This window comes from Hermetia illucens, chromosome 2, assembly GCF_905115235.1.
Source record: "Hermetia illucens chromosome 2, iHerIll2.2.curated.20191125, whole genome shotgun sequence".
NCBI classification, from domain to species: Eukaryota; Metazoa; Arthropoda; class Insecta; order Diptera; family Stratiomyidae; genus Hermetia; species Hermetia illucens.
Genome location: NC_051850.1, coordinates 50,316,823 through 50,343,743, shown reverse-complemented (window position 1 = coordinate 50,343,743; position 26,921 = coordinate 50,316,823). Strand labels below are relative to the sequence as shown.

At 41.4% G+C, this 26,921-nt stretch overlaps 1 protein-coding gene across 1 annotated transcript; it reads left to right on the top strand.

Moving 5' to 3' along the window:
• The first annotated feature begins 157 nt into the window (after positions 1–157).
• LOC119649418 (homeobox protein ceh-34) lies at positions 158–22,407 on the top strand. The gene is made up of 5 exons (XM_038051557.1): positions 158–502; positions 10,752–11,146; positions 11,214–11,326; positions 11,426–11,830; positions 22,145–22,407. The coding sequence occupies exons 1-5, from the start codon at positions 370–372 to the stop codon at positions 22,248–22,250; spliced, it is 1,152 nt and encodes a 383-aa protein (XP_037907485.1). The 5' UTR covers positions 158–369; the 3' UTR covers positions 22,251–22,407.
• Positions 22,408–26,921: the final 4,514 nt, after the last annotated feature.

The following is a 26,921-nucleotide window of genomic DNA, read 5'->3' as shown; positions in this document are numbered from 1 at the left end:
ACGACAATTGTTCAAACTGAAATCCTACACCCATACAAACTGAAATTTATCGCAAAGAGGGTGTATGAGTTTTGGCCGGGCTTCGAATTTTCTCCTCATTGCATCTGAAAGTGGATTCCATTTGCCAGTTGATTTTAAACATTCGGTCGGTTGATACTGTGGACGAATTGTAATTATTATAGTTTGTACAAAGGATAATTTCTGATGCAGTTGCATAGTTCTGTGCGAGTGGCCTATGGAATTCATGTTACCGACTATTGAAATCCTTAATTGATGTCGCAATTTGAAATATGATGTTTGAAAGTGTCGTGTGTAGTGTGAAGAAAGGGAACTATTAAAATTTACCGGGTTTTTGTGCCAACTGTTAAAATGGATAATGGATTATCACCTTCGGTAGGCGGAGATTTGGATTCTACGAGCTCCGCTGGTACCGTGTCTGATACAGCAACGAATCAAGGAATATTATCATACAATAGTCATCCGATATTTATGCAGAATTCAGGTGTGAATTTGTTGTTTAATGTTGTCCAATAATAGTGAAAATTAAAATCTCTAATAAGAAGATAGTACGCCGACAAGCACAGTAAAATGTTAGTCAACAACCCATCTACAAAAAGTTCTATTTAATCTGACATTTCTATAAAGGACATAAATTAAATATCTGCGAGGCATTAGACGAATTTGTTAATTTAGCCTTCCCTAAATCATGAAATTTCTATCTTCGATTCCTTAGTATACTTATTCCAATAATTCCTCATCATTCGGACTCTCCTTTTTTTTGGAATTTAGTTATTAATGGATAATATATGTAACATGAGAAGGTGTGAATCTATTCCAAAAATTGGCTGCATCTCCTATTTTGCAACCGGAGCACGTAACAATTTCATCCTGCTTGAATGGCGAAGACCCTGTTCTTTTTTAAAGTATCCACAACTATTTATTCTTTTTCCTCCGCGTTAGACACAAAAGTTACATTAACAATCGAAGAAGAAACGATCATCTAAAAAAACTTTCCTCATTCATAGGATTCAAATGCCTCTAGACCGTTCAGGTGTTACTAATTTTGTAAATCTAGAAATACACATTGTGGATCCTATTTTCATTCAATTGAGGTAACATATAATTATTCGTAAATCTTTGGAAACCTACATCATCCAGAGTATACAATAAAGATGATCGGTAAAATTCCGAAGCAGAGCACCCGTCTTGAGCGCAATAATTACAGCGATATTTACGTAATTCTTGCTCCCGCGAATATAATAGATAAAACAATCTTGGAATGCCTTAAAGGACACCATGAAAACTTCTCGTAAAAACCACATTAATATTCTCCCAATCATGATGAAGCAGCTTGTGAAATTTAGGTCTCTTTGACTCTTCATCGAAGTCTATCTCGAATCCTTTATGCAGGAGGTCATCCAGGAAAATTAATAGCTATTATCCAAGCGACGTTGAAAGCCGACGCTGAAAAATGTAATGTAATTGATGTAGCAAAGTAAAATCTCGGGAGAATTTTAAGATCAAAGTGGAGGGCAGCAGGGTGGTTGCATTTTGTCACTGATACTTTTTCTGCTCTTTATCGGTTCTTCATGCTGCCTTGTCTGGAGAACATGGAGAGCTTGTCATCTTCCCTCAAAGACATCGACAATGATCTACCGGCTAGTGATATCTGTTCGCTCTCACACCGATTCATGGACCTCGGCTAGATGGCTGTAGATTAGAAAAGTGCCAACAAAGTTGGACTGAAGACGAATTCTAACGGAAACAAAGTTCTCATCCTGTTTGCATTAACGGGCAGAATTGTAAGGACATCAAACAGTCTGTATATTTACGAAGCGATATTTCTGCCGACGGCAGCACCGAAATGCATGACGCTGGATGCATTAGTAACGCTAAATCCGCCTTTAGTATTTACTCCAAAATCTGCATAAGCAGCTATCTCAGCACTGACATCAAGTCGAGATTGTTCTACGCCAATATTCCTTCTTTATTGCAACATATATGGGAAGCGATCCCCACCGGAAAGCTCCAGGATTACATTAACTCATGTCTACGTTATCGCATCGTTACCGTAAACTTCCATGTGGGACATATCGGGTCAACCATATAACCGTACTTATGCGGCATCGTTTTTTACTCCTGGTAATGTACTTCAATTTTCTGAGAAAATCACACTCCATGTATAAAGTCCTGCGCCAAGTAGGGCAAACAACTTATCACTCAACCTGCAACCTGAGTTCCATTGCATGGCATACCCTGCTATTGAATTATCATCCTTTTCCAATGTATGACCTACCTACGGCCAATACCATCTTCTGATCAACATCCACGACCCATACCCCGACAAAATTCTTCATATGTTATTGTCTAAGACCTGAGTGCTCCGATAACACAACTTTAACATGAATTAATGAAAACTTGAAATTTTCGAGTAACAAAAGCGGTCACTTTTCATGTCTCTAGTAACACAGAGAACGCACTTTACAATAAAGTTCGACGCCGCGCATGTCGAAGAGTTTAAGGATGAAATAGTTCACTAAGATCCTCCACGTCCTCCAGCCAAGGCAGCATAAAGGACGTCATCGATAATAAAAAGAAAGCGAATCGGGTACAAAATTCAACCCTGTCAGACCATACTTTGAATTTCAAACTCCTCCTAGATTTTATCTCGATGTAGCAGGTTTCTCCATAATATCCTCCTGCATAGATTAATCTAGCGTTTTGAAAACTTTCTCGAAATCGATGAAAAGCAGGGAGGGGAGGAGGTATTTAAACTCCGCAAACTATTACAGATTGGTTTGAAAAGTGTTAATGTAGTCGATACCAGAGGATTCCAAGCGGTAACTAAATTGCACTGTGTCGATAAAGCTATCGATGTGTTCCCTAAAGAGTAGTTCCAGAAATATTGTCTTCGCGGCAGCAGGAAGACGGATATTGTTTTCGGTATTTAACGATCATCCTCTTATTTTACTTACTAGAAAAGACTTCAAATTCTCGGTATTTACGGATAAACGGGGCTGTAAGAAATATTTCGGCGGCGAGTTCGCCGGCAGCTCGCTGTTGAGAAATAGCCCGTATCGGCATATTACGATAGCTTGCCCTATAATCTACAAGAGGTAGATCTTCACCTGTTCGTCATTGTTGAAGAGAAACCCACCATAGACGTCCCTTATAGGATCATCGAAAGGCTTACGACCACTTGAAAGCTCTGTTTTCATGTGGAATACGATAGCATATCGTACTAGTATTTAATTCTCTGGCCAACACAATGGGAGCCAATATAATGGTGATTACTTTTTTCACATTGTACGCTATGCTGCACTATCACGTGTGCTAGTTCATCACGCTCACCTCCGCGCATAACCAGCAGCCAAAGTTTTAGTTCCTTAGGTTCAATGATCCACCTCCAGGCTCCAGCTTAGGACGTAGCCGGCAACTTCACTCACGCTAAAGATAAAGACAGTTTTGATGACGGTCCGGTGCTCATCAATATTCTCGGGCGAGTACTTCAAAATGTGTGCCGCCTGTCCAAAAGGAAAGTTGACCCAATACTGGCCGACATTTTGAACCTTTGCGAGAAGATACAATAGCGGCACGCAAACGAAAGTAAGCGACCATTCGATGATGGCCCCCTTTAAAGTCACGTCTTTTGCTATGCACATTCGGAAGGCAACTCCTAAATCTACTACTGATCGCGATATGGTTGGTCTGATTAGGTGTTCAATGCCGGGTAGCTGAAACCCAACCGACCTTGTTACAGTATGCTGTCGCTGATAGTGTAGGCAGTGAAAGTTGGAGGAATTCACAAATCTTTGACCATGATTCGCACGATTACGAAACCATACTTCTACCAGATCTTGCCGAAGCCCACTCTAGCATTCAAATCACAACCATTATATCACTTTTAGAAAACTTCCCGAGAACAGTGAGCTGTTATTCACAAAAAGTATCCTTCTAAGAAATCTTCGTTTTTACGTAGCACTACGTAAATCGCCGGAATCCTGGGCAAATTGAAGAAAGTAAACATATTAAGGGACCCTTTCTTGATTAATACAACTTTGCACAATCTATGGAGATTATCTCAATTAGTTGTTCCCCCGAACTATGTGCCATCGGCACAGACCCCATGGACAAGCAAATCCCCAATCTTCAGTAACTTTCAAAACTACCCATTTCAAAATTCTCGCCTATATCCCGTAAACAGTTTTACTGAGTTATTGTGAAACCGTGTTAATCTTATAGATAGTCTTCCTCGTAACATTCCCGTAATTTCAGAGATTAACGGTACCACAGGAATAACTAAACGACAATTGACTTGACCTTAGATGTACCTAACTTCCTCCCTTAAACGGCGAAGTAGGAAATGAAATCATCCTGACCCCAACTCAAGGACAACAGCCCCTCATTTGAAAAGGTTATTGGTCAGCAGCATTTCAATAGCGGAGGATTTTTTAACTGTTGCACTACAAAATGAAAATTAGATAAGACACTTAATATCCTTAGTTTCTATTTACTTAAAATTGCGGCTCTCTTACTTCCTAAGACACGGCCCTTTTTGCAGTATGTGTGTGTCCCTCACCCATTGGCTCCGTAGAATCTAATTCAATACTGAGGGATCTTTAAATTACGATGTACGACCAACAAGCGGGTAGGGAGAATTTAGACCACAAAATCTTAATATGGACTAAGAAATTTGACCAAAAAGCAGGGTGTTGAAATAACAAAGGTAAAGAATGTTTTTTATTATCAATTCATCCAAGAGCTACCTCCCAGAAAGAACATTACTTACGATGGCGAGATAGTTTAATTCCTACCCACCCAAGCCTTCTTCATACATCGCTCCCAACACTCTTGGTTATTTGACTGAGTCCTCCAGTTCAGTATTCTCAAAAGGTCTGCACTATCAGCATCAATTGAATCATTTGTTTTCGTTCGTGGTTTTCCAGGTAAACAACTGTCATGAGCTTAGCCCTTCAGACAGATATACCCGGATCCTTGTTTCGTTGAGCGGAATTCATCGTTCGAAAACATCAATCGACTTTTTCGATGCTTTTTCAATTATTCATGTGTGTCTTCTATAGGGCTAAGTAAGCCTTAAAAGTCTTATAAACTTCCAATTCTCGGAAGGCCCCTATCAACCATCATCAATCTATGTAGTCATTATATCTATCACCATATCCATATATGCCACAAACTGCGGTTACTTTACTAGTAGCATGACACTCTCATCAACCGACCGACTCCAATGGCAAATTGAAGATGGTATGGAGGCATAGATAAACCCATTTTCTTATTATAATATTTACTATCTCAGTTTGCATTAACTTAGACCGTTTTTGGATTCAAAGTAAAGTAAGCAAGAATCCAGTGTAGCTTTTTTTAAGCAGAACAGTTTTAGAGAAACTCATAGTTCAAGAAGCAATTTATACAAAGCTCTATCGTCTACTATCGTAGACTTGGTGGAGGTCCACGAATTTTTAGAATATATCGAAGCTGTCTTCCCAATACCTGCTTTACTTTAAAAATCTAGTCAATGGTTTAATAAAGTCAACGTACACTCTCAGATTTCGTTAGGATTTTATAAGACATACACACCAAGAATATCCCTAAGTAACACAGCTGAGCTCCTTTTTCGTAAATTGGGCTTGCCTTTGCCCCTGTCTTCGGAAAGATGTTGTCGCTCGACCCTAGTGTTATTATACATGCACTTAAATTAAAAGTCACAGGCAGCGGAATGTTTATCATAGGATAGTACACCTCCACAAGAGATATTGGCAATTCAATGGGATTCGTTGAAATCGCTATCTTGAATCAGATTTTCGAGTGTCACTCCTAAAAAAATTCATATTCTTAGATTCAGATTTCAGATTTTCTATTCAAATCTATTCAAATAACAACATATGATTAACAATTTAAAACTTTTAATAACCAATTCGTTTAAAACTGAAATCTGATATTTTTTTTATTTTTTATCCACAAAGTTTGAACCCTCATATCTTAAAAAAAAATTACTGAGCTAACTTGGCCAGTGACTAGAAAAGTTGATCCGCTTAATGTAGTTTCCGAAATTCTGCAACACCTGCCAGGTATTCATAAACAAAAAGACAGCACCACCAAAGAAGCCATTATTATTAAATAATTGTAATAATGGTAAACAATTTGGTAATAATAGTAATGGACTTATCGTGAAGGATAATAGTACTTTATGAAATCATTTAAAAAAATAAAATAAATTGAATCATGCTTAAAGTACAGTTTTTATTTAAATTAACAAATATTAAACAATATATTCGAATTGCCTACCACTAACGCAAATGCAGGCGCTGCATCTTCTTAAAAACGATCTCTTTATACATCTTGAATTTCTTGCAACATTCAGCTCTTTGGCCGCGTTAGTTATTTGCTGACGTAGTCCATGGGTATTATTTATTAGGTCTGCATAAACCTTTTCTTTTATGCAACCCCAGTAAGAAAATCTAGAGGGTTCAAGTCTGGAAACCTGGGAGGCTACGAAATTGGACCAAGTCGGCCAATCCAACGCGAAGGGTATTTTTCGTCTAAATAATAGCGGAGTTCGCCAACATAATCGGCCAGGCAGACGTCATTTTGGCACCACATGGATCGGAGTGTGGTAAAAAAACCAGCTTCTAAAAAATCTGGAAGATCATTTTGTAAAAAGTCTAAGTAAGCTTTCCAGTTCAGATTTTCTGGTAATTCAAACGAACAGTCTGTTCAAGATACCGGTCCACATGTTAACTTTGAATCGAATAGAGTGGGGATTTTTCAATGCATAACTATATAAATTGTACATGTTCATAAAGCCATCCTTTTTAAATGTACTTTCATCCGTCCAAAAAGGTTAGGTCCTCCCCGTTTTTTTGCAACATTCTGCAGCAAAACTGCACCCATAGTCCCAAAGCAGCAGGGGTTGAACACGTTGCACATGATATAGATGATACTGACATCGCCTAGTGATCATATTAATGGTCGATTTAAGTATCCCCGTTCATCTTGCGATTGCTCATGCTGAAGTATATAATCGGGTAATTTTCATTTTCTCTTAAAACTTCGTCATCATAATCCATACGAGGTCTTCCTTCTCGAGCGGGGGCGTGACTATTTTTCTCAATCTAACTAAAGCCAGTATCTCTCATGTAAACAGTCTGGCAGAAAACAGAAAAAGACAGTAGATTATTCCGCAATTGTTTACTATATGGCGCTGACCGTAGCTCAATTTATTACTTTAAAAATGAATTTTTGGATCAGTGAAAAGGTTTTACCGTCACTTCCTTAATGAATATCTGGCAGGTGTTGCATAGTTTTGAAAACTATATTAAATTAGCAAACTTTTCAAGTCACTGACCAAGTTAGCTCAGTAATTTTTTTTACAGTATGAAGGTTCAAACTTTGAGAATGAAAAATAAAAAAATGTCAGACTTCAGTTTAAAACAAATTTGTTATTAAAAGTTATTAATTAGTATAGAAAATCTGAAATTTGAATCTACGAATATGAATTTTTCAGGAGTGACACTCGAAAATCTGATCCAAGAGAACGATTTTAATGAATTCCACTTAATTGCCAATATCTCGAAAACCATTTAATATTCTTCTACATCCTTCTGAGTTGCTCTATCAGCAATTTAAGTATTTTCGTTGATTTTTTGGACACCCTGTATATATGGTTGCCACAAAATCATACGTGGAACTTAACGCGCCCACCATACCATCATTATTGGCTCCTGGCAATGTGCTTCAACTCACACCACGATTCCCCGAGAAGTTCACAATCTTCCACCACTGTTCTACACCACATAGTTCCTGGGATATTAGGTTCCATTGCATGGCATACGTTTTTCATTAGTTATGGTCTTAAAGCAGAATACCCGGAAAACGCGGCGCGGACATGCATTGATGAAAGCTTCGAGCTTTTGAGTAACAGTCACTATTTATGTACTACTGTCATATAACTGCCCCGGACGAACATTCTCCGAAAATATCCTTAACTTGATGTTGAGGTTGGGATAGCTATATTTCCGTATTTTGCACAAAACAGGAAGGGTGAAGATGTCAAAAGACCTTAAGTTCGGTGTCGCCGTCGATAGAAACAAGGCTTTCTAGATATACAAATTATCCGCCACCTTCAATGTTTTGCCTGTTAATGCAAAGAGGGAGTGCGGAATGATCGGCCACACTGAGGATCTAGGTTTTGTTGGTATTTATCTACAGTATAGATTCACGACTCTGCTAGCTTCCTTTTTCAAACCCAGAACCATTTTGGGAACCTCCATGACTCGGCAGGACAACAAACAAATGTCATCAGCGCAGTCGAAGAATTGGAGGGAATTGACATTTCCACCTCCTCCAGTTAAAGCACCATGAATAACATCACCAATACTTTTCCTTGTCGATGGAACTGTAGCGGACTCTGCCTTGGACATCAAATTCCTCAGAGATTTTACCGCAATGAAGCAGGTGGAATTATGCGTTGTCCTATATTGCTCAATGCGTACACAGCTGAACGGTGCAAGAGGCTTTAGAACGGAAATCAGCCTGCTCTCTGTCGATCAATCGAGATGTTCATTGATGCGTTCCAGGATTATTTTAGCTATCTGTGTGACTTCCTCAGAATCCATTATCCCTTCTTTCAAATCTCAGTTTCTAAAGGGGTTTTTTTTTTTTTTTTGGCGAGTAGGGTAGGTGAATGCGTTTACGCACAGAGTTTTGGACTCCCGCAACAGCCCGCTGGCGGACTACCAACTAAACACCTCCCTGTCATCAGAGAACTAGCCTGGAACCGTTTAACACATTACTTCGGGCTAGCCCTCCCGCTCTCCCGGCTTTGGGAGCCTTCAAGTCAGGGAATTCCTTTCACCAAAGGGAGGGGAGGGGAGGAAGGGAGTTGTTGTTAGTTCAGGGAACCCCTTTCCATCCGATTCCTCCGCCGGTCGAGTTCAATCTTCTTCGCAATAAGAAGAGCCCGAACATAATGCGCAATACGATTCCAGCTGCCGGAACTCTTCAGCATCTCTCTGACAATGTTTCCGAAGGGTTATAAATGACTGGAAGTAACCACTCTGCAAAGACTGCAGGAGTTGCACAAAAAGGCAGTCTTACTCCGTTTGAGTCTGTTGATGGCGAAGATCAATTGGCTTGGAGAAGCGATCCGTACCCACATGTTACGGTGGGTTATCACATCATCTACTTTTACACGCAGTGAAGCCTGAACACATCGCGCTCGCCCCACCTTGTTTATGTTTATCAGTCCATCTCCGCGCTCCAGCAGAGAGACACACGCACTTTGGATGACTAGCGTTCGGTAATATTTCCGGCCGAGGTATATAAGTTTAGTGTCACTTGCGCAGCAGAGAGTTATTCCACTGCTGGACGACAGCCAGATTGCTCAATCGGCTCGTATTGAACTTTGCGAGCCAACAGTCTGTTCCTTTGCGAGCAGATGCAGTGGCCGCACCCTAGTGAAAGCAAGCGGCCATCAGATGATGTTCTCTTTAGAGGCTAATGTCGGAACCCCTCAAATCTACTTCTTATCGTAGTATGATCAGCCTAATTAGATGTTCGTTGAAATGCAAGTGACCTTTGACTGACAGAAAGTTGCGGAAGTCCACAAACATTTGACCGATGTTTCTACCGTCATCAAGAAATGTCCAAGTAACGTGTTGTTAGAGCTCATCTTGGCATTCAGATTACTCATCCACAATCACAACATTACCTTTAAAAAGCATCTTTTCAGCTGCGTATAAAGGTTTATAGAAAGCACCCTTCTCCGCTATATCGGAAATCTTCGATGGTGGACAACTCTGCACCATGGTGATGCTCCTTAACCTGAACGGAATTTTTGTAATCAAAATCCTTTCAAAAATCAGGTCCCAAGCGAAGGTTGACGTAGTTGCCAACAGATTCGCATCTAGGTGTCATGGTACTACCCTTACCCGAACCGTTGTTGATGTATCGATAGCAATAGAATTCTATAGCCACAAGTTTCTCTGTTTTAGTCGCCTTTTGCTACAAGGAGGAAATGCTTTTCTTAAACCCCATTTTACAGGGTCAAATAAAGAGGATAAATAAAGCAATAACCAAAGTAGGCAACAACCCTAAACTAACTCGTTTGTTCACTGTACTTATATTTAATATTTGGCATCACCTAGGTGAATGGATTTTTGGTCGTCTTCGTCTAATGCAAAATTCACTACCAGTTGTTGACCATTTCTATAGGTGACCAGCAAATTGCATATGCCTACTCCTGTCATGGAGCGTCAGAGTCAAAATACTGTCATTATTTTTATAGTGCATCTAAGTCCCCCACATTCCGTGCCCTTATCTCTTATAGATTATTTATTTTGTTTATCAATTTATGGAAACTATAAAAAGTGTCAATCTTTAGGTAGCAGTCAATTAGATGATACACAAAATATGACCAAAATGTGCACCCTTCCATCAACAAAAGTGGCATTGCCTAACCGATCAGTAATAACAAAGAATATCGTTATCTTTTCCTTGCAATTCTCAACAGCAGATAGGAAATTATAAGTACAACGGACGATATAGAACGTCCAGTTCGAGTTACTGATTGAAGAACGTAAATATTTACTTTGACTCTCAAATCGTAACAAAGCCGTCACATTTTTTAACAATTAAATTATTCTTCATTCGATACTCACAAAACAATGAATTTAATCACTAAAATAAACGAAAACAAGAATTTTAAACACATCACCATTTCCCTACATTTCCAGGTTATCGTGGCAATGTTTCATGTAAGACGTTATTCTTCTCGGAGAAGCTACAACAATTTTCACCTGAAAAAGAGTTCGAAAGAAAATTTCATGAAATTGCCGAGGATTCCAATCCAGCGGCGGACATTAATCCAATTCAATTTCTAGCGAGCAGTACCAATGACGCTAACCATAACCACCATCATCCGCATCATCAGCAGCAGCACAACAATAATGAGATAACAGGCAGCGGGAAAGGACCTTCGTCTATTTTGGGTGATGTTGTTGGGCAGCAGAATCGTAACAATAGTGATAGTAATGCGAATAATCTGCAATTTGGCCTGGGAGAGAGCCAAATCGGTACTAATGTTAGTTTAGATCTTGGCAGGAAATGTTTCTCATTTAGTCCTGATCAGGTAATACAATTTAGAAGATGGTACCTGACCAGTTTTGCGTGATTAATTTGGGGGTTTGAATTTACAGGTGCAGTGTATGTGCGAAGCACTTCAGCAGAAAGGGGACGTAGAAAAGTTAGCAACATTTTTATGGAGTCTTCCTCATAGTGAACTATTACGAACAAACGAGAGTGTACTGAGGTGAGTGATGTGGTCTACATATCTCCATATTAGTATCTCTTCATGATTGGAAAATTGTTATTCCTTCTCTACTCAAATCACTTAAAATTCTTCTTATAGGGCGCGGGCAATAGTGGCCTACCATCGAGGACTCTACCATGAACTATATAGTCTCCTTGAATCGCATTGTTTCTCACCTAAATTCCATACAGAACTGCAGAATCTATGGTTCAAAGCTCATTACAAGGAAGCAGAAAAAGTGCGCGGGCGACCTTTAGGTGCTGTCGATAAATACCGACTACGAAAGAAATATCCACTTCCAAAGACCATTTGGGATGGTGAGGAGACTGTGTACTGCTTCAAAGAGAAAAGTCGGAATGCACTCAAAGATTGCTATATTAACAATCGATACCCAACACCCGACGAGAAAAAATCCCTCGCCAAGAAGACTGGACTCACGCTAACCCAAGTTTCGAACTGGTTCAAGAACCGTCGACAACGTGATCGAACGCCACAATCCAGAACGTAAGTGTTTATTAATTTATTCTCGTTTGCAAGTAGATGATCATTATTCTGATATTTACTCCACACAACAATGTGTACTTTCCTTGTTAGCACTTTCACTTACGATTCCCCATGATGTGTGTGCGTTTGTCCGGAAAGGAAAAGACTTCATTTCCAAATCAATTAAGACATAACAAACGTGATCTTGATGCGATTTCCCTTCATTTAGCACTGATTTCTTTATTTCTGGGGTTCTGGTTGGAAGGAACGATAGAAGGCCTAAGAAATGAGTTACCAGCCCAACGGTATTCAGTTTGAAGTTTAAATCAGGTCTAGATTTCAAAGAATATTCATAATTTTTCTAATTCATCCACAAAATATTTCTTGCGATCTGAGTGGCTGTTTGTGTATTATCTATCTTCGAAAAGAGCTTTTTTATTAAGGTTTTGTTTGCAAAACAAAATCTTATTAAAATCGGTTCAATGTTTGTCTTTTTTTTTAGGAGGAGGAAATCTTCAAAAGACTCTGGCCTGGGGACGCCAGAATGTGGGATTTTTCCCACTAAAACCACCCCCGACTCCGCCCCATGCTTTCTCTCCAGCCACTCCCTGATGGAAGGAATCAACCTGTAAGTCCAAAGACCCTCTTCTGACCGGTTCCATCGATGTTGTCATCTGCTTTCGGCTTTTTTCACCTGAGATAAGAGAGAGATGGACCTGGTGTTATAAATGTTCATCATTTCGGTTACCAGGATGTCAATCGGCAGCATTCCCGAGATAACGAACGCTGCATCGTCTGAGACGGTCCTTAAGACAGAGCACACCCTTAAGGATGTTCTTCTGTAAACCGTACTCAGTTTATGTGTATTGCTTAAAACCGGCAATACTTTTCCCCAAACTGGGAGGACTGCATACAGCATGATAGAGCTCACCACCCTGGCTATGAGCAGCCTGCAAGTATGCGGCGGACCTCCTAAGGCATCATCCTTGCCAGAGCCATACTCGTGGTGGATGTTCTTTTACAAGTATGCTCTATGTGCTGCTTAAAATTAACTCCTCCGTCTATCATCACCCCCAAGTATTTGATGGCCGCCTTGGAAGTGATGATACGATTCCCGATTCTAATGCAGGCCTAATTTCTTTTGCGGTGCTTAGTGATGAGGACCGCTTCCGTCTTTTCCTCCGCGAGAGCCAGTCCAGCACTCTCTAACCAAAACTTAACACTGATTGCTTCGCTTGGGTACAATTCAGCATCCTCGAGATGCTTTGGGGTCCAGTACAGAGCCCTGTGGGAGACCCGCGGAGACAACGTACTCTTTGGGTCCATCATCGGTATTATTAAAGAGTGTCCGCTCTTTCAAGTAGCTATCGATAATAGCGGCGAGGTCTGTGGGAACACCAATCGTGATCAGACTTTCGTATAAGGTTCCAATTGGCCGAGTTAAATGCATTCCTCACATCCAGGGTCACCACCACGCAATATTTGCTGGTACAACCCCTTCCGTGAATTGCATTTTCGGTCAAGCCAGCAACCATTTTGATGGAATCAATGGTTGATCTGGATTTACGGTACCCATACTGCCTATCTGAAAGGCCCCCTTGCCTCTCGACAACTGGGAGTAATATATTATAAATAATCCGTTCCAACATTTCCCCAATAGTGTCTAGAAGACATATGGGTCTATAGGGGGACGATTCCCCTGGATATTTGCCAGCCTTAGGCAACAGCACCACCTTCTGCTGCTTACATGGTGCAGGAAAGATACCCTCCGACATGCACGTTTCGAACAGCTCCGCGAACATATCCGGTCTACATTTGACGGCAAATTTAAGGGCCTTATTCGGTATGCTGTTAAGACCCGGGACTTTACTGTCGCCTATTCAACTGCAGATCTCCAGCAGCTCGTCCCTGGTAACTGGTGGAATCGGCGTCACATTCAGGGGGCACTGGAAGGTGTCAGTATCCCCTCTTGCAGGGGAAATAACCCCTGGACTATTTTCAACAAGAGTATAGGGCACGTGATCTGCGGAGATGATTGGCCTCTGAATCGTCCTGTCACGATTTTATAGGCACTACCCCACGGATTTATGTCCGCTTCCGAACAGAGCTCCTTAAAACATTCCCTCTTACTCCGCTGGATGGCAAGCTTGAGGTTCTTGCGAGCTTCCCTATAGGCATGCTCCTTTTGCCCCTGATCGATCCTACCTACTGCCCATTGAACCGTTCGTCTGGCTCTGTGGCAAATCGATCGAAGGCTGGCAAGTTCACTATTCCACCAATAATTGGGTCTTGTCTTGTCTGTCTGTCCGTCTGTCAGTCAGTCTGTCTGTCTGTCTGTCACACGCACGTTTCTCAGAAACGGCTATAGTGATTGGGACCAAATTTGGTGAGAAGGTGGGAACTGTGAACACCCAGACATACAGTGATTGATATCCTTCTACGTTGAGATTTAGGGGGGTCCCCATACATGTAAAAGGGGGGTGTAACAATTTTTTTCACCGAATATACCCATGTGGGGTATTAAATGAAAGGTCTCGATTAGTACTTTCGAAGTCAGTCTTAGTTTTAAGATTTGTTAGAAAGGCGGGGAGTGGGAGGGGTGGAAAGTGATGATTTCTTTAACGGAAGCATTCTCAGAAACTACCCAACCGAAAAGTCTGAAAAAATTCATGAAGCCGCCCAGGCCTCAAAATACTCTCCATATCGATATCTGCTCAAATTAAGTTAATAATAGCATATTACCATATTTTTGGGGAAATTGAGTAAAACCCCCCTTAAGTTTATCCCAGAGTTATAAAAGTTGTATGAAGTATGAAGCATATTATCCTCAAGTTTGATCAAAATCGTACTGTTAGTAACAAAGTTACAATAACTCAAAGTTGACTTTACCGTGTAAATTTACTGCAACTAAATATCAATATCACTAAAGTGGGTAGTCAGACATGGTAAATGCATATACATAACGGGCTACGTACAAATGGGATAGTTCTCCACTCAAGTATACTCACAGAAGACGCAAACAAAACCTTTCATACCTGAAGCGGCCAGCTTCCGGTTTCCCAACTTGTTATTCATAAATATACTTACAAATCAGTTATCATCCAGTATTATATCTGATTAGATAAAACTTATTCATTCATTATCTTACTACATATACTCCTTAAAAACACAAAAAATAATTTCCAGTTGAGCAATCCTAGCAACACATACTAGTCTCATCACACTATTGATTACCTCTTACCGATGTACATACATACATATTGAGCACATTCACCCACTATAGAAGCTAAGATCGTGTGCTGCATACGCACGGCATGCGCTCAGCATCCAGAATCTAAATATTGCAGCATCCAAACCACTTGAAACTATCCTAATTTTTCTTGACAAATTTTCTAAAGCAAATACTACACTTATCCACATATAGCAACCAAATTCATTTTAGGATCCAATCAACAATGGACACAACACTGCACGGTCTGTTAGAATTTCGGAATTTATAGGTTTCCTTCTAGTCATTCCTAATGACTACATCTGACCGACAAGATATTTTTTTCCCTCAAAAACAAAGGAGAAAAATAGTAAGACAAAAGTCTGTGAAATGGTGACAGAATTTACGATTTTTATGGTCATTAAAAGTGCACTTCTTGTGAGGACTATATTATTTGAATTGCCGAAATTTTTGAGTGGATTCTATAGAATAGTAAACGGCATGATGAACACCCGCTGACTCATTTTTGACCATAGAAATTCCCTTCATTTGATGGTAGATTTTTTCTAGACATGTGTGAAACAGGCGTTCTACAGCCTGCCACATGCTCATTCCAAAAGAAAGCCTTTTCTGTTCAGCAAAACTAAATGTAATTATTCAGATAATTGGACGACGATTTCGTACTAAAATTACTATTCTATAAATATCTATCTTAAAAAGGTAGGCACAAAGAAAGAAATATCGAAAGTGAAATTTTGCAAACTCTAATAGAACCTAAGCTCCGCTAAAGTCGACGCGAATCCCAAAGAAAAGTCACCACCGTGAATGGTTCAGAAATATCTAGGGGACTCGGAAAGGTAGATTTACAAAAAATTTGCGAAAAAGCAGATTTTTATTTTATGCAGAGGGAAAATTTTATTTACTTAATTCAAGTCTGATTATTTTATTGAAATGATCATCCAAGAGACCCGAGAGAGGAGGGAGGGTGTTGAAGACCAATCCCTCCATCCCGTTGCACACGCACCTTCGTGAAATATAGATCATTAGTGACTCTATCAACTTCACAGAATACCCCACTAAAATAGTGACTCATCTATCATATAACGTGCACTATGAAGAGATAGCTGAGTTATTAGAGCATGAAACTGTCGCAAGAGGCGGTCACGTTTCTTGCTCCTCAGTCATAGAGGGATTTGTGTTGCAGACTAGATTTCGAACGTCAGCCAATTGAACTGAAAATAAGAACCGAAGTCAAATCCGGATAATAATTCCATGCGGGCGCCATTCTAACCATATCTCTTAGAAGTGCTCCAACACGCTCCAAGGCGTAATATATTAAATTTTGATGTTGTGCCATCGATTATTATTAATGGAACGTGATCCGCATCTCAGCTTCGATAAGAATCACTTTTTGGGTTATGGGTTTAGAAATCTACGCAGGCGTCTAAATACTGTTATCCTCAGAAAATTTGCTTACTCCAAGTTGAGTGAGAATTTCGATATTTGCTGAACAGTGAACTAAGATAATGGGCCTCGAGCTAGTATACCTCCGACAAATTTGACGGCGCATTGCGAACACGGCATTTTTTTGTTTTTGTTTTGGGAAGATAGGGTAGATGAATGCATTTGCGCACAGAGTGTTGAACTCCCGCAGCGATACGCCGACGGACCACCAACTAAATACCTCCTCATAGTTAGAGAGCTAGCTTGGAACCGTTTGTCACATTACTTCGGGCTAGCCCCCGAGTTGTCCCCCCTCGCGCAGCCTTCAAAGAAGAAGAATGGGAGGGAAGAGGAAGATGGGAATTGCCAGCACTCCTCAGCGTCTTTTCGACACCTTCCACAAGAAAAAAAGTTCTGAATGACGTCGTCCACAACTCCACCATAAAATTGTGCCATTCCAATCTTATGTAAGACTGCAAACCTCCATGCCCACTTAGGAGCTAGGTAAGGAAATAGTCAGCCTCATCATGTTTACGATTCAGCCACGGTCCTAAGTTTTTAATGAGTCGCGCAGTCCATCTGCCTCTAGTCTCATTTTACCAAGAGAATTGACACTACGTTACCATTCTTCACGAGCAACCACCTCCCTTGACTCTTCTCCCTTGCGCTTGTTTATGGTTTTACGCTCCTTAGCAAGAATTGGAGCGGGGATCACTCTTGCGATCACTACCACGACCGGTTCAGAGACAGTGCGGTAGGTAGATGCCACCCGCAAAGCTCCCCGTCTCACTACTTGTGCAAAATGCTTACGATATACTGCCTTACCAAGAGCGTCAGTCCATACCTCTGCGCTGTGGAGCCTTGTCCACTGCTGGTTTGAGTGGCTCGAAAAAGTTTATCTTTGAGTCAAGAGTCACTTCAAGGTACTTTACCATTGGTTTTGACTCGATTATCCACTCGCGGATCGATTTGGGACGCCGAGTCGGCATTCTCTTCTTAATCAGGATGACTATTTCGATTTTTTCCAGTGCAAGGTTGAAACCATGGGCAGTCATCCATCCGCTTACCCGTGGCATCAATATGCCAAGTCTGCTTTGCTCCTGTTCGACAGTGCTTCTGGTAACAAGCGCTGCGACATCATCTGCATAATCGACGGCATGTCGAGTTTAAGCAGAATATCATAGGAAGCTTTCCAGAGGTCCAACCCTAGAATGGATCCCTGAGCGACCTCCTCTGACCCTCTAGCGTCTCATAGAGCAAGGAGCGGTTCCTCAGATACTTCCTCAATATCAATCATTCACGCCTTGCATGACAGTATCAACTGTGGATATCCCTGCTCTAAAACCGAACTGCCGTGGAGATAAGTCTTCGGCAACACGTACCGCTTCAGCGAATCTACTTCTGATGAGCTTTTCGAGCACTTTCCCGGCAGTGTCAAGCTTGTAAAGTGGTCGGAATGAAGACGGCAACTTATGGTCGCCTTTCCCTTTGGTGATCAGCGCAACCCTCGCCATCTGTGGAGGCGGGAGGAATGTGCAGAGAATAGTGCTTATAAAATGCGGTCCATCTGTTCAGCCTTAAGTGAACAGGGTTTCCGCAGGGCCCCGTTTTTTCGAGTTATCAGTTTGTAACCGAGTCGCCACGAATCCCCATTCATCAAGTCCTGTCAACAGCGAGCTTTGCTCCTGTTTATTGTGCTGCGGAGTATCCTTTTGGCTGATCTATTCCCTGTTATTATGCCAAACGGTCGTTTAGAAGTTGCCTTAAGCGGCTGAGTTTGTGACACTCCTTTCAAAGCTCTGCAATTTCCACCGGTTACCAATACATAGAAGGCTTGAAATGCCTCGATGCCCTTCTGGGCATAGGAGCTCAGAAGGCGGTCGTTATCAAGTTCATAACTGAATTTACGACAGTGCGAGATGCAATGCAAGGGTACATGGGTGCCCTCCAGTGCGGCGGTACCTGTTCCAAGAGTTTCGACAAACCTCCCGGTGTTCACCTTCGTGGCGTTTCGCGCACAAAAAGAGCGTGGGGAATGCTTCCCTCGTAACCTGCGGGCCGGAACGTTGGAGTGGATCCAGTGTTTAAAACAAGTCTTGTTCCCGTCGCCATATTTTTGCCTTCTGGACTCTGTTTAAGGCATGCATTCAAGTGCCCTGGCATTGAAGTCACCCCCGACCAGGATCCGCCCCTCTGTACCCAAGATAACATCTTCCAGAGCATCAAGCCTGCATTGGAAGTCCGGCATCGACTCATTCGGTGTTGAATAGACACTGAAAACCGTTATCTCCAAACACCGAACACAGACAAAACCATCCTCACGGCCCTGGGCAAGAACCCTAAGGTGGGTGCCGTTCCGAAACCAGATGTCAGGATTCCATGAAGCTAATTCCCTGTTTCGATATTATTCACTTATGAGCACTAAATCTTCCGCAAAGATTTTGCCTTCCGTCAGCTTAATAAGCAGAGCTAACAGTCTAGTCTACCTTCATCTCCCCACCTTTTTTTTGGTGCTCCATCCTTTCTGTCTGCCTTAATTTTATACAGAAGTTTTTCTGATGACACGGTGTGTCTTTTCCTCTTGTACCCCTTCGCCTTCTTTTTTTGAGCCTTGGAGTATACCTGAGTGAAGCCAGATGCCCCTTCCTTCTTTCGTTTTTTCCCCAATGCAACGGGCTGTCAGCGATCCGTTTGGTGTTTGCGGTGTTCTCAGCGGAGGACGCAGTTGTTTCTGCTTTTCGCGCATCTTCTGTTACACTCCATGTCCGCCCTTAAAACGAAATTCTGTTCGAGAGCTCTTCCAGCTCCATTGGCCCGTTTTTCACCCCTTTGCTGACGTTTTTCTAGAAGAATGTCGTGACCGCATGCGTTTCACAACTGACGCATATTTCTTGATAAGCCTTTCCTCTTCGGCTTTCGCAAGAAAAGTCGACAGCGCTCCCACTCGGCTTATATTCGAAGCCATTCGAAGTCAGTTTCTTCGACAACAGCAATGCGTGGTGGGTTGCCATCTCCGTTGCAGATGAGGCATCACTTTGCGAGTCTTCCCTGTTTGCGCATCCTGACGTTTCATTGGGTATTTCAGCCCTTGCTGCATCCTTCGCTGGGCGCTGGAGCGAGCGTCACACTTTCGTGATACATACAAACGCGACCAACTCATTCTATATTCCCACTATCTCCTCATTTAGATTTTCTTTATTCACTGTTTTAATTTTTGCCAACGCATCGTGTGCAAGAGAGCGGACCGCAATAGTCAGGTTTGTGGTGCTACAAACCGATCTATATCCTTGACTACCCAAAGTTTCCATTTTTATTCTTCTCAGTCAATCTAGAACTTACAAATTACAAAACTAGGTCGTAAAATTTCGTCCTTTAGTCCCTCGACTCAAAGGGACTGAATGAACAAGATATTCATTGTACAGTGAAAGGCCCCGAATTGGTCGTTCTGCCCCACAATATCGCTTCTATGGATCAAAATATGATGGAAAACCCAACAATACCAGCACAATTGGACCTTTCACGCCTCTGCGGCGCATTTGAAATGAAGATTACAAAGCGCCTAATTTTTTGTCAAAACTCATCATGAGTGGGGAGGCCCAGTCCCATCTTAGTGGTAAGATTTGCGTTTCTGGAGCTTAGGAAATCCCGGTATCATTGAGAAAGAGTCATTATATCCATCCATAATAATTGAGTTTCTCATGCCAGAATAGATTGGATTGGGACCGGCAGCAAATCGGAAAAACCACATACACCGCACGCAACACAACGCGCATCCTGAGGCAGGCGTTTCAAGGTCAATTTATATCACGATATTTACCAACCCACACTTCTTTCTGTGAGATATTCAAAGCCACATGTGTTTTTGGATAGATTATTAAGACGACCGTAGAATTTCTCTTTTACCGAGTAACGATCGACAATGAAATACCTCTTTATCTAGTAATTTCGTCTGCTGACTGGCCAAGATTTCAATTTGTTCGAAGAATTCTTTACACACAGGTTACGTACGTTCCGCATACCACCTGGATACTTGTAAATCCAATCCGTTCACTTCAAGATTCATAACAATACGACTTGTGTGAATAGGTTGTAAGTCTATTGCGTCGCTCCAATCCTGGAACACGAACCGGCCTACTTCTGTTTTACCCGGTGCACCCTCTCTTGTGTGCAAATGTAAGATTTGAAAATAGGGATGTAGAATTGGATGAGTGACCATTATTCAGATTTTTATTATGCGGTACCATGCAGGATTCAGTAACAACTCTGAACCAGACACTGCCCTTTAACGTCTAAAGAGCATCATAGACTATTCCATTTCTAGCCGCCCAGAGTAACTCCCCAAACCCAAACTATTACAGCAACGACATATCAAGCCAGTTGGTGTGGAGTTGTCATCAGGTGCTGCTGAAACTTGGCCGACTGAACGAAACATTCCTGATGTGGGTGCCGGGGCACTCAAACATCGCTGGTAATGAGGAGGCTGACAGACTGGCTCGCCGAGGATATGGATGCTCAATGGTAGGGCCAGAACCAGCTTTTGGAATCTGGCCATCCACTGTCAAGTCTACTCTGAAGGGTGAAATTGCAAGGATTCACGCAGCCGAGTGGAGAAATTTGAACTGTTGCCGGCAGGCGAAAATCCTTGTGAAAGAACCTGGGGTCACCAGAGCGGGATTTGTGTTGTCCCTTAAGAAATAGGACATGAAAATCCTACTAGGGCTTTTAACGGAGCACTGCTCATTTAACTACCATATTTAAAAGATTTAAAAGATTGTCAGCCAACAGAGCCTATTTCAGCTTACAAAAACTGTTCCGCTCGAAACGTCTCACCATAGGGTCAAAGCTCTTACTGTACAAGACTATGATCTTGCCAGTCCTCATGTATTCCTCGGAAACTTGGGTTCTTAGCAAGAAAAATTGCGAACTCTTGGCCGCGTTCGAGAGAAGAATCCTCCGAAGAATTTTTGGCCCCCTACATGAGGATGGACGATTCCGTAGCCTACACAATGACGAAATCTATGAGCGATACCATGACCGTCCGGTTGTGGATCAAATCCGACTCAATAGGTTACGATGGGCGGGTCACTTAATCCGTATGGATGAAGATGATCCCACCCGGAAAGTCTATAAGGGCAATATCTATGGTAGGAAAAGAAGACGAGGCAGACCCTGCCTAAGATGGAGCGATCGCGTGGGCCAGGACGCCAGACAGCTTTTAGGGAGATCGAATTGATGGACCTCGGCGCAAAACCGGGATGTCTGGAGTTCCTTATTAAGGCAGGCCTAGACCGCATACCGGTTGTTGCGCCGTTGATGATGATGATGATTTAAAAGATTATGGTGGTGGTTTTGACTATGTGCAGCCAATGTGAGGAGGAGACGGCCCTGCACTTTTTATGCAGCTGCCCGGCCTCCTCAGATCTCAGACGAAGACACCTTGGTAAGATGTTCTTCAATGAGGAATCTGAACACTCTCTGCTTCTGGAGAATGTTCTCAGATTAACTATCAACGTCAAATGTATATATCTCACACACATACGCAAATACCAGAATTATTTAATTTCAATATTTAACCTAGCCTTAGTAGATTGTAAACAAATTTATATGAACTTCACTTGAAAGGTAGATGAAGCCTCATTGCAAATAGGACAAGTTAATAACTTTAATTCTTTGATATTTTCCAGGGATCTGATGTCCGTTATACCAGTCAACCAGATTGATCCAGCCAATTTTCCAAGAATGTTCAACGCTCCCAGCTATTATCCAGAATCGGTGTTTAATGGTCAATAGATTTTTTTCAATTCCTCGCAAGATTACACCAATAAACTAATATGTAAATAGTTTCGATTTAATTGTTTTCTCATATATATAATATTAGACATTGTTATTTAATTGTAGAAATATAATATAATAAGTTTAAAATTGTGCAATTGTAAATAGAGTCAAATTATAGTTTTATGATTTCAAATATGGTTATTAATTTTATTCCCATGAAATGTCAAAAGCACTTGCTGTTTTCGATTATGAGCAGCACTAGCTTTATGTTGTTATCATTCTTATGCAGAAGACAACGCCTAAATCTACTGTCGATCAAGATGTGGCCGATCTGATTAGATATTCGTCACCAATCAGTTTCAATTGACCTTGTGGTGGCCCCGTGATCGAATAGTGTGCCGCTAACGACACAGTATAAGTTGCACGCTCCCCGAAACCATGTCTCCGATCATTTAGACGAGCAAAGTCGACCTCTTGGCATTCAAATCATCATCGTAGCAATTTTATTTTAAGGATGCCTCTCCCAAACGTCGTGCAGTTGCTCGTAAAAAGCGTCCTTCGCCTCTACATCAGAAATGTTCGTTGGTGTATAGCATTGCACAATTGTGAAGCTCCTTAAAGATTAAAGTCTGCTATCATTAAACTTCCCAGAGGATGTGATAGGCAAAAGATAATGAAACTTTGCAACATTTTAGCTTTGGCCGAAGCACGTAGAGGAGTTCAATCCTACAATTCCTATTAATATCTTACTTCATAGGTTGAACATTATCTATGAAGCAAGTATGTTCATCATGCTGATTGCTGCGTCTTTTATATACAAAAACTTGCCACTACTGCAAGCGACAGAAAATTCCCTAGCTCGCACAAAAAAAAACTTTATAAAGGACTAAAATGAAAGAGATTAAAAATAAAGGAGAGTAAATTTACAACAGAAAAAATCTCTTGCCTGGCAATAACTATTTCTGAGGCGAGTTAAATTCATTGCAGTCAATTTGGAAAGAAAGTTAATAGAGCATAAATGGAACTTTAACAGAAGTAGTAACCTGCCAGTGGGACAGTGCTGAGGTGGTTGGAAGGGTCATGGATGTTTGTGATTGTCGAAAAGGGATATTAGTCTATATACCATATATCAACAGATATACTATCTATCCATCCTCAATGTGAAAGAAATCTCCCCTTGGAAAGGTAGAAAATCGAGTGGAACAGCGTACAGGTTAGTGAGGATCAACGGTCACTGAATTGTCGTTTAGATATCGCCATTGCAGGTTGCTAGGCATAGCGTGGAAACTACCTTACTTGGCGCAATATACACATAATGTACATACTACCAAAGCTCCCAGGGGAAAAAAAGAGTTTTAAGAGAACAATCCACAATCAATTCAATTTTAGATACAGTGCTAAAGTGCCTAATCAATAATGTCCTGCGTGTTCTTTGTGCGAAGTTATTGAACATACACGTTTTCACTTACTAAAATACACTTTAATGTTGAAGAACTACAATGTACTAGCCGATAAAACCCATGAGACTTAGCGAAAAAAGTAAGTAAAATAAGAAGCAGGAGGAACCTATGGCCTCGAAGTAAAACACCTATTCGTGTATTTCTTAGATTGATTGAAGGAAATTTATATTTCTTTTACTACCTGAAAGAATTAGTTAGCAGAGGTCGGCATTTCTACGCTAGAGTATCTTGAAAACAGACCTGATATAAACACCATCGAGAGTCTTTGGCACATTATGAAGGTGCAGATAATTAAGAAGAAACGCAAATCTCTTGTTGAATTAGACAAAATGATCAATAACATACGGTATAATAAAACTGCACCACACCTTTTTATAAAGTTTCGTCGATTCGATGCCTAATAAGAATCAGGCGCTCAGCAAAATCGTAAATTCAATGGGAATCCGCATAAAAATTATTTGATGAACCCTGGGCAAGAAGTGACGCAGAGAAGGGAGGAGCTTTCACTAAGCACCGCAAAGGTGCACTTTTCCCAAACCAGCAAACCTAACAAGTCAGGAAACCGGAAACGAGACGCTTCAGGTATGAAAGGTTTTGTGTATTTCTTTTATAAAGAGATTTGAGTGTGCATTTGTCCCATTAGTATGTAGCACGTAATATATGCATATATTATGTGAGAATATTCACTTTCAAGTGATATTGACATTCAAAGTCTTGAATTTGCACAGAAGCGACAGTATTGACCTACTATAAAAAAAAATTTACACCCCCCTTTTGCATGTACGGGGACCCCCCCCCCTTAAATTCGACGTAAAATGATGTAACTCACTATATGTGTGAGCGTTCACAGTTCCCACCTTTCTACCAAATTTGGTATCAATCGCTACAATCGTCTCCGAGAAAAATGCGTGTGACAGACAGACAGACAGATAGTAAACCGATTTTAATAAGTAAGGAGTAACCGGAGGTAGCATTGCGGACAAGTTAAAGTGTTCGCAAAGGCATTTATCAAAAATTAGGACTCTGGTCTGATTTAAATAATCAGCAGAATATCCCTCATTCCAAATCGGAAATTTTCGGTGAAACATAAGAAAATACACGTCATTACAAATTGGTCCAAAAACGCATATCAATATTTCGCTAATTCCGCAAATGAAACTAAATTTCTCAGTTCGCACAACACCCTTCATTTGGCATGACATAATCTGCAAGAACATATAAAGGAAAATCGAAAATTGGCTACAACAGTGAAAAATTAAAGCGAACGAAACCAAATTTTCATTAAGCAATAACGTGTAATCAAACTCCTCAGTCGAGTGAACAGATACGCTTCCCAAATACATTCGCCAGTCCGACTCATTGAGTGTGAGTACTACTTATTAGATGTACTGTGGTTCAGATATCAAATAAGTAGTATCCACACTAAATGAACTGGATTTGCGAATGTATTGGGGAAGCTTGTTCGTACACATCATAGGTACTAAACCACATATAGATACCGCTAGATATTGAGGGCCTATGATGTGTAGATAAGGTTTTCTAATCAATTCGCAAGTTCGGCCCATTTAGTGAGGGTACTGCTTATTAGATATACTGTGGTTCAGACTAGATAGCAAAATTCTTCTTTTTGTGCAAATCGTCGTTAGCATTAATCTTCGTACGAGACAAGAATTCAATCCAAAAGGAAAAGGCTGATTTTCATCGGGTATTGCTTTGCTGCAGCTAGATCTGCGATTAACGGTCTGAACAAAGGCTGCTTTCCTAGCCTATACTCATTAAATTTGAAGAAAAGTGCCTTTTTATCACATCGAACTGTTTCAGATGAAATTTCCGCTTGGGCAGATTCTTTTGCAACATTTCAACTGAAAGTGTAGAGTATGTTATATTGGGAATTGCAAGTTTAGATAAATGATGGTACTATCACCACAGCCAAAAAAAAAATTACTCTGGAAGACACATGTCGGAAACACTTGTCGGAAACACTTGTCGGAAAGCCACGAGGGCTCTGATGACTTGCAGAGCCATAGCAGGAAAAAAATGGGGTTGCAGCCCGAAGATACTACTTTGGATATATACTGCAATAGTAAGGCCAATGACTACCTATGAAGCGGTAATCTGGGCAGAAAGAACCCAACTCAGCACACAAGCCAGGGAATTACATAAGCTCCAAAGGCTGCCTTGCGTGTGTATCAGTGGGGCAATGAGGACATGCCCAACGGCATCCCTGGAGGTCCTTCTGGGATTAACCCCTCTCCATCTGCACATACAGATGCAGGCAAGGAGATCAATATTCAGGATGGCCGGTAGTATGAGTGAGGCGGGGAGCTGCCTAAATCGAAGGAAGATTGATATCCTTTCTAGGCGGTATCCCGAATTACTGATACCGAGGGACAACATCACAACGAGGTTTCACTTCGAGAAGAAGTTTGAAACACGTTGGAGTAACAAGAGAAACTGGGAGAGCGTGGCTGCGACATACGGCTTAAACCAGCAACTGATTACACAGTAGAGGGAGCCGGTGCCGGTGTCATTGGCCCAAAGAAAATGTACTTTGAGCCAATGGGCAGGTACACTAGCATATTCCAGGCGGACATTTACGCCATAAACAAATGTGCCTCCTTTAATCTGGAAAGGAACTACAGAGGGCAGAACATAGCTATTCTCACCGATAGCCAAGCAGCCATCAAGGCACTTAGGTCCAACCAGGTGAACTCTAAACTGGTATGGGAATGCCTTGAGAGACTGAATACACTCGGCTCGTCCAACAAGGTCTGGATACTTTGGGTTCCAGGCCATGCTGGGTTGGAAGGCAATGAGGCAGCGGATGAACTAGCCAAGAAGGGAGCAGTGATGCCTTTACATGGGCCAGAACCCTTCTGTGGAATCGGAAACGGTTTCATGGCTATGAATCTAAGAAACGAAGAGAAACGGTTGAGGGAACTATATTGGGCGGGCCTACCAGGGATGGAGCAGTCCAGGGTGCTTATTGGGGGATACGAACCCATGCGTACAAAGGATTGCTTAAACCTCACCAAAAAGAACCTCCGAATCATAGAGCGAATTCTCACTGGTCATTGTCGGCTGAACTATTACCTAGGGAAGCTAGGGATATCTACGGACACTGCCTGCAGATTCTGTGAGGAGGAGGACGAAACCTCTATACACGTCCTGGGACAGTGTCCGGCACTTGTGCAAAGTAGGTCGATACATCTGGGAGAACACATAA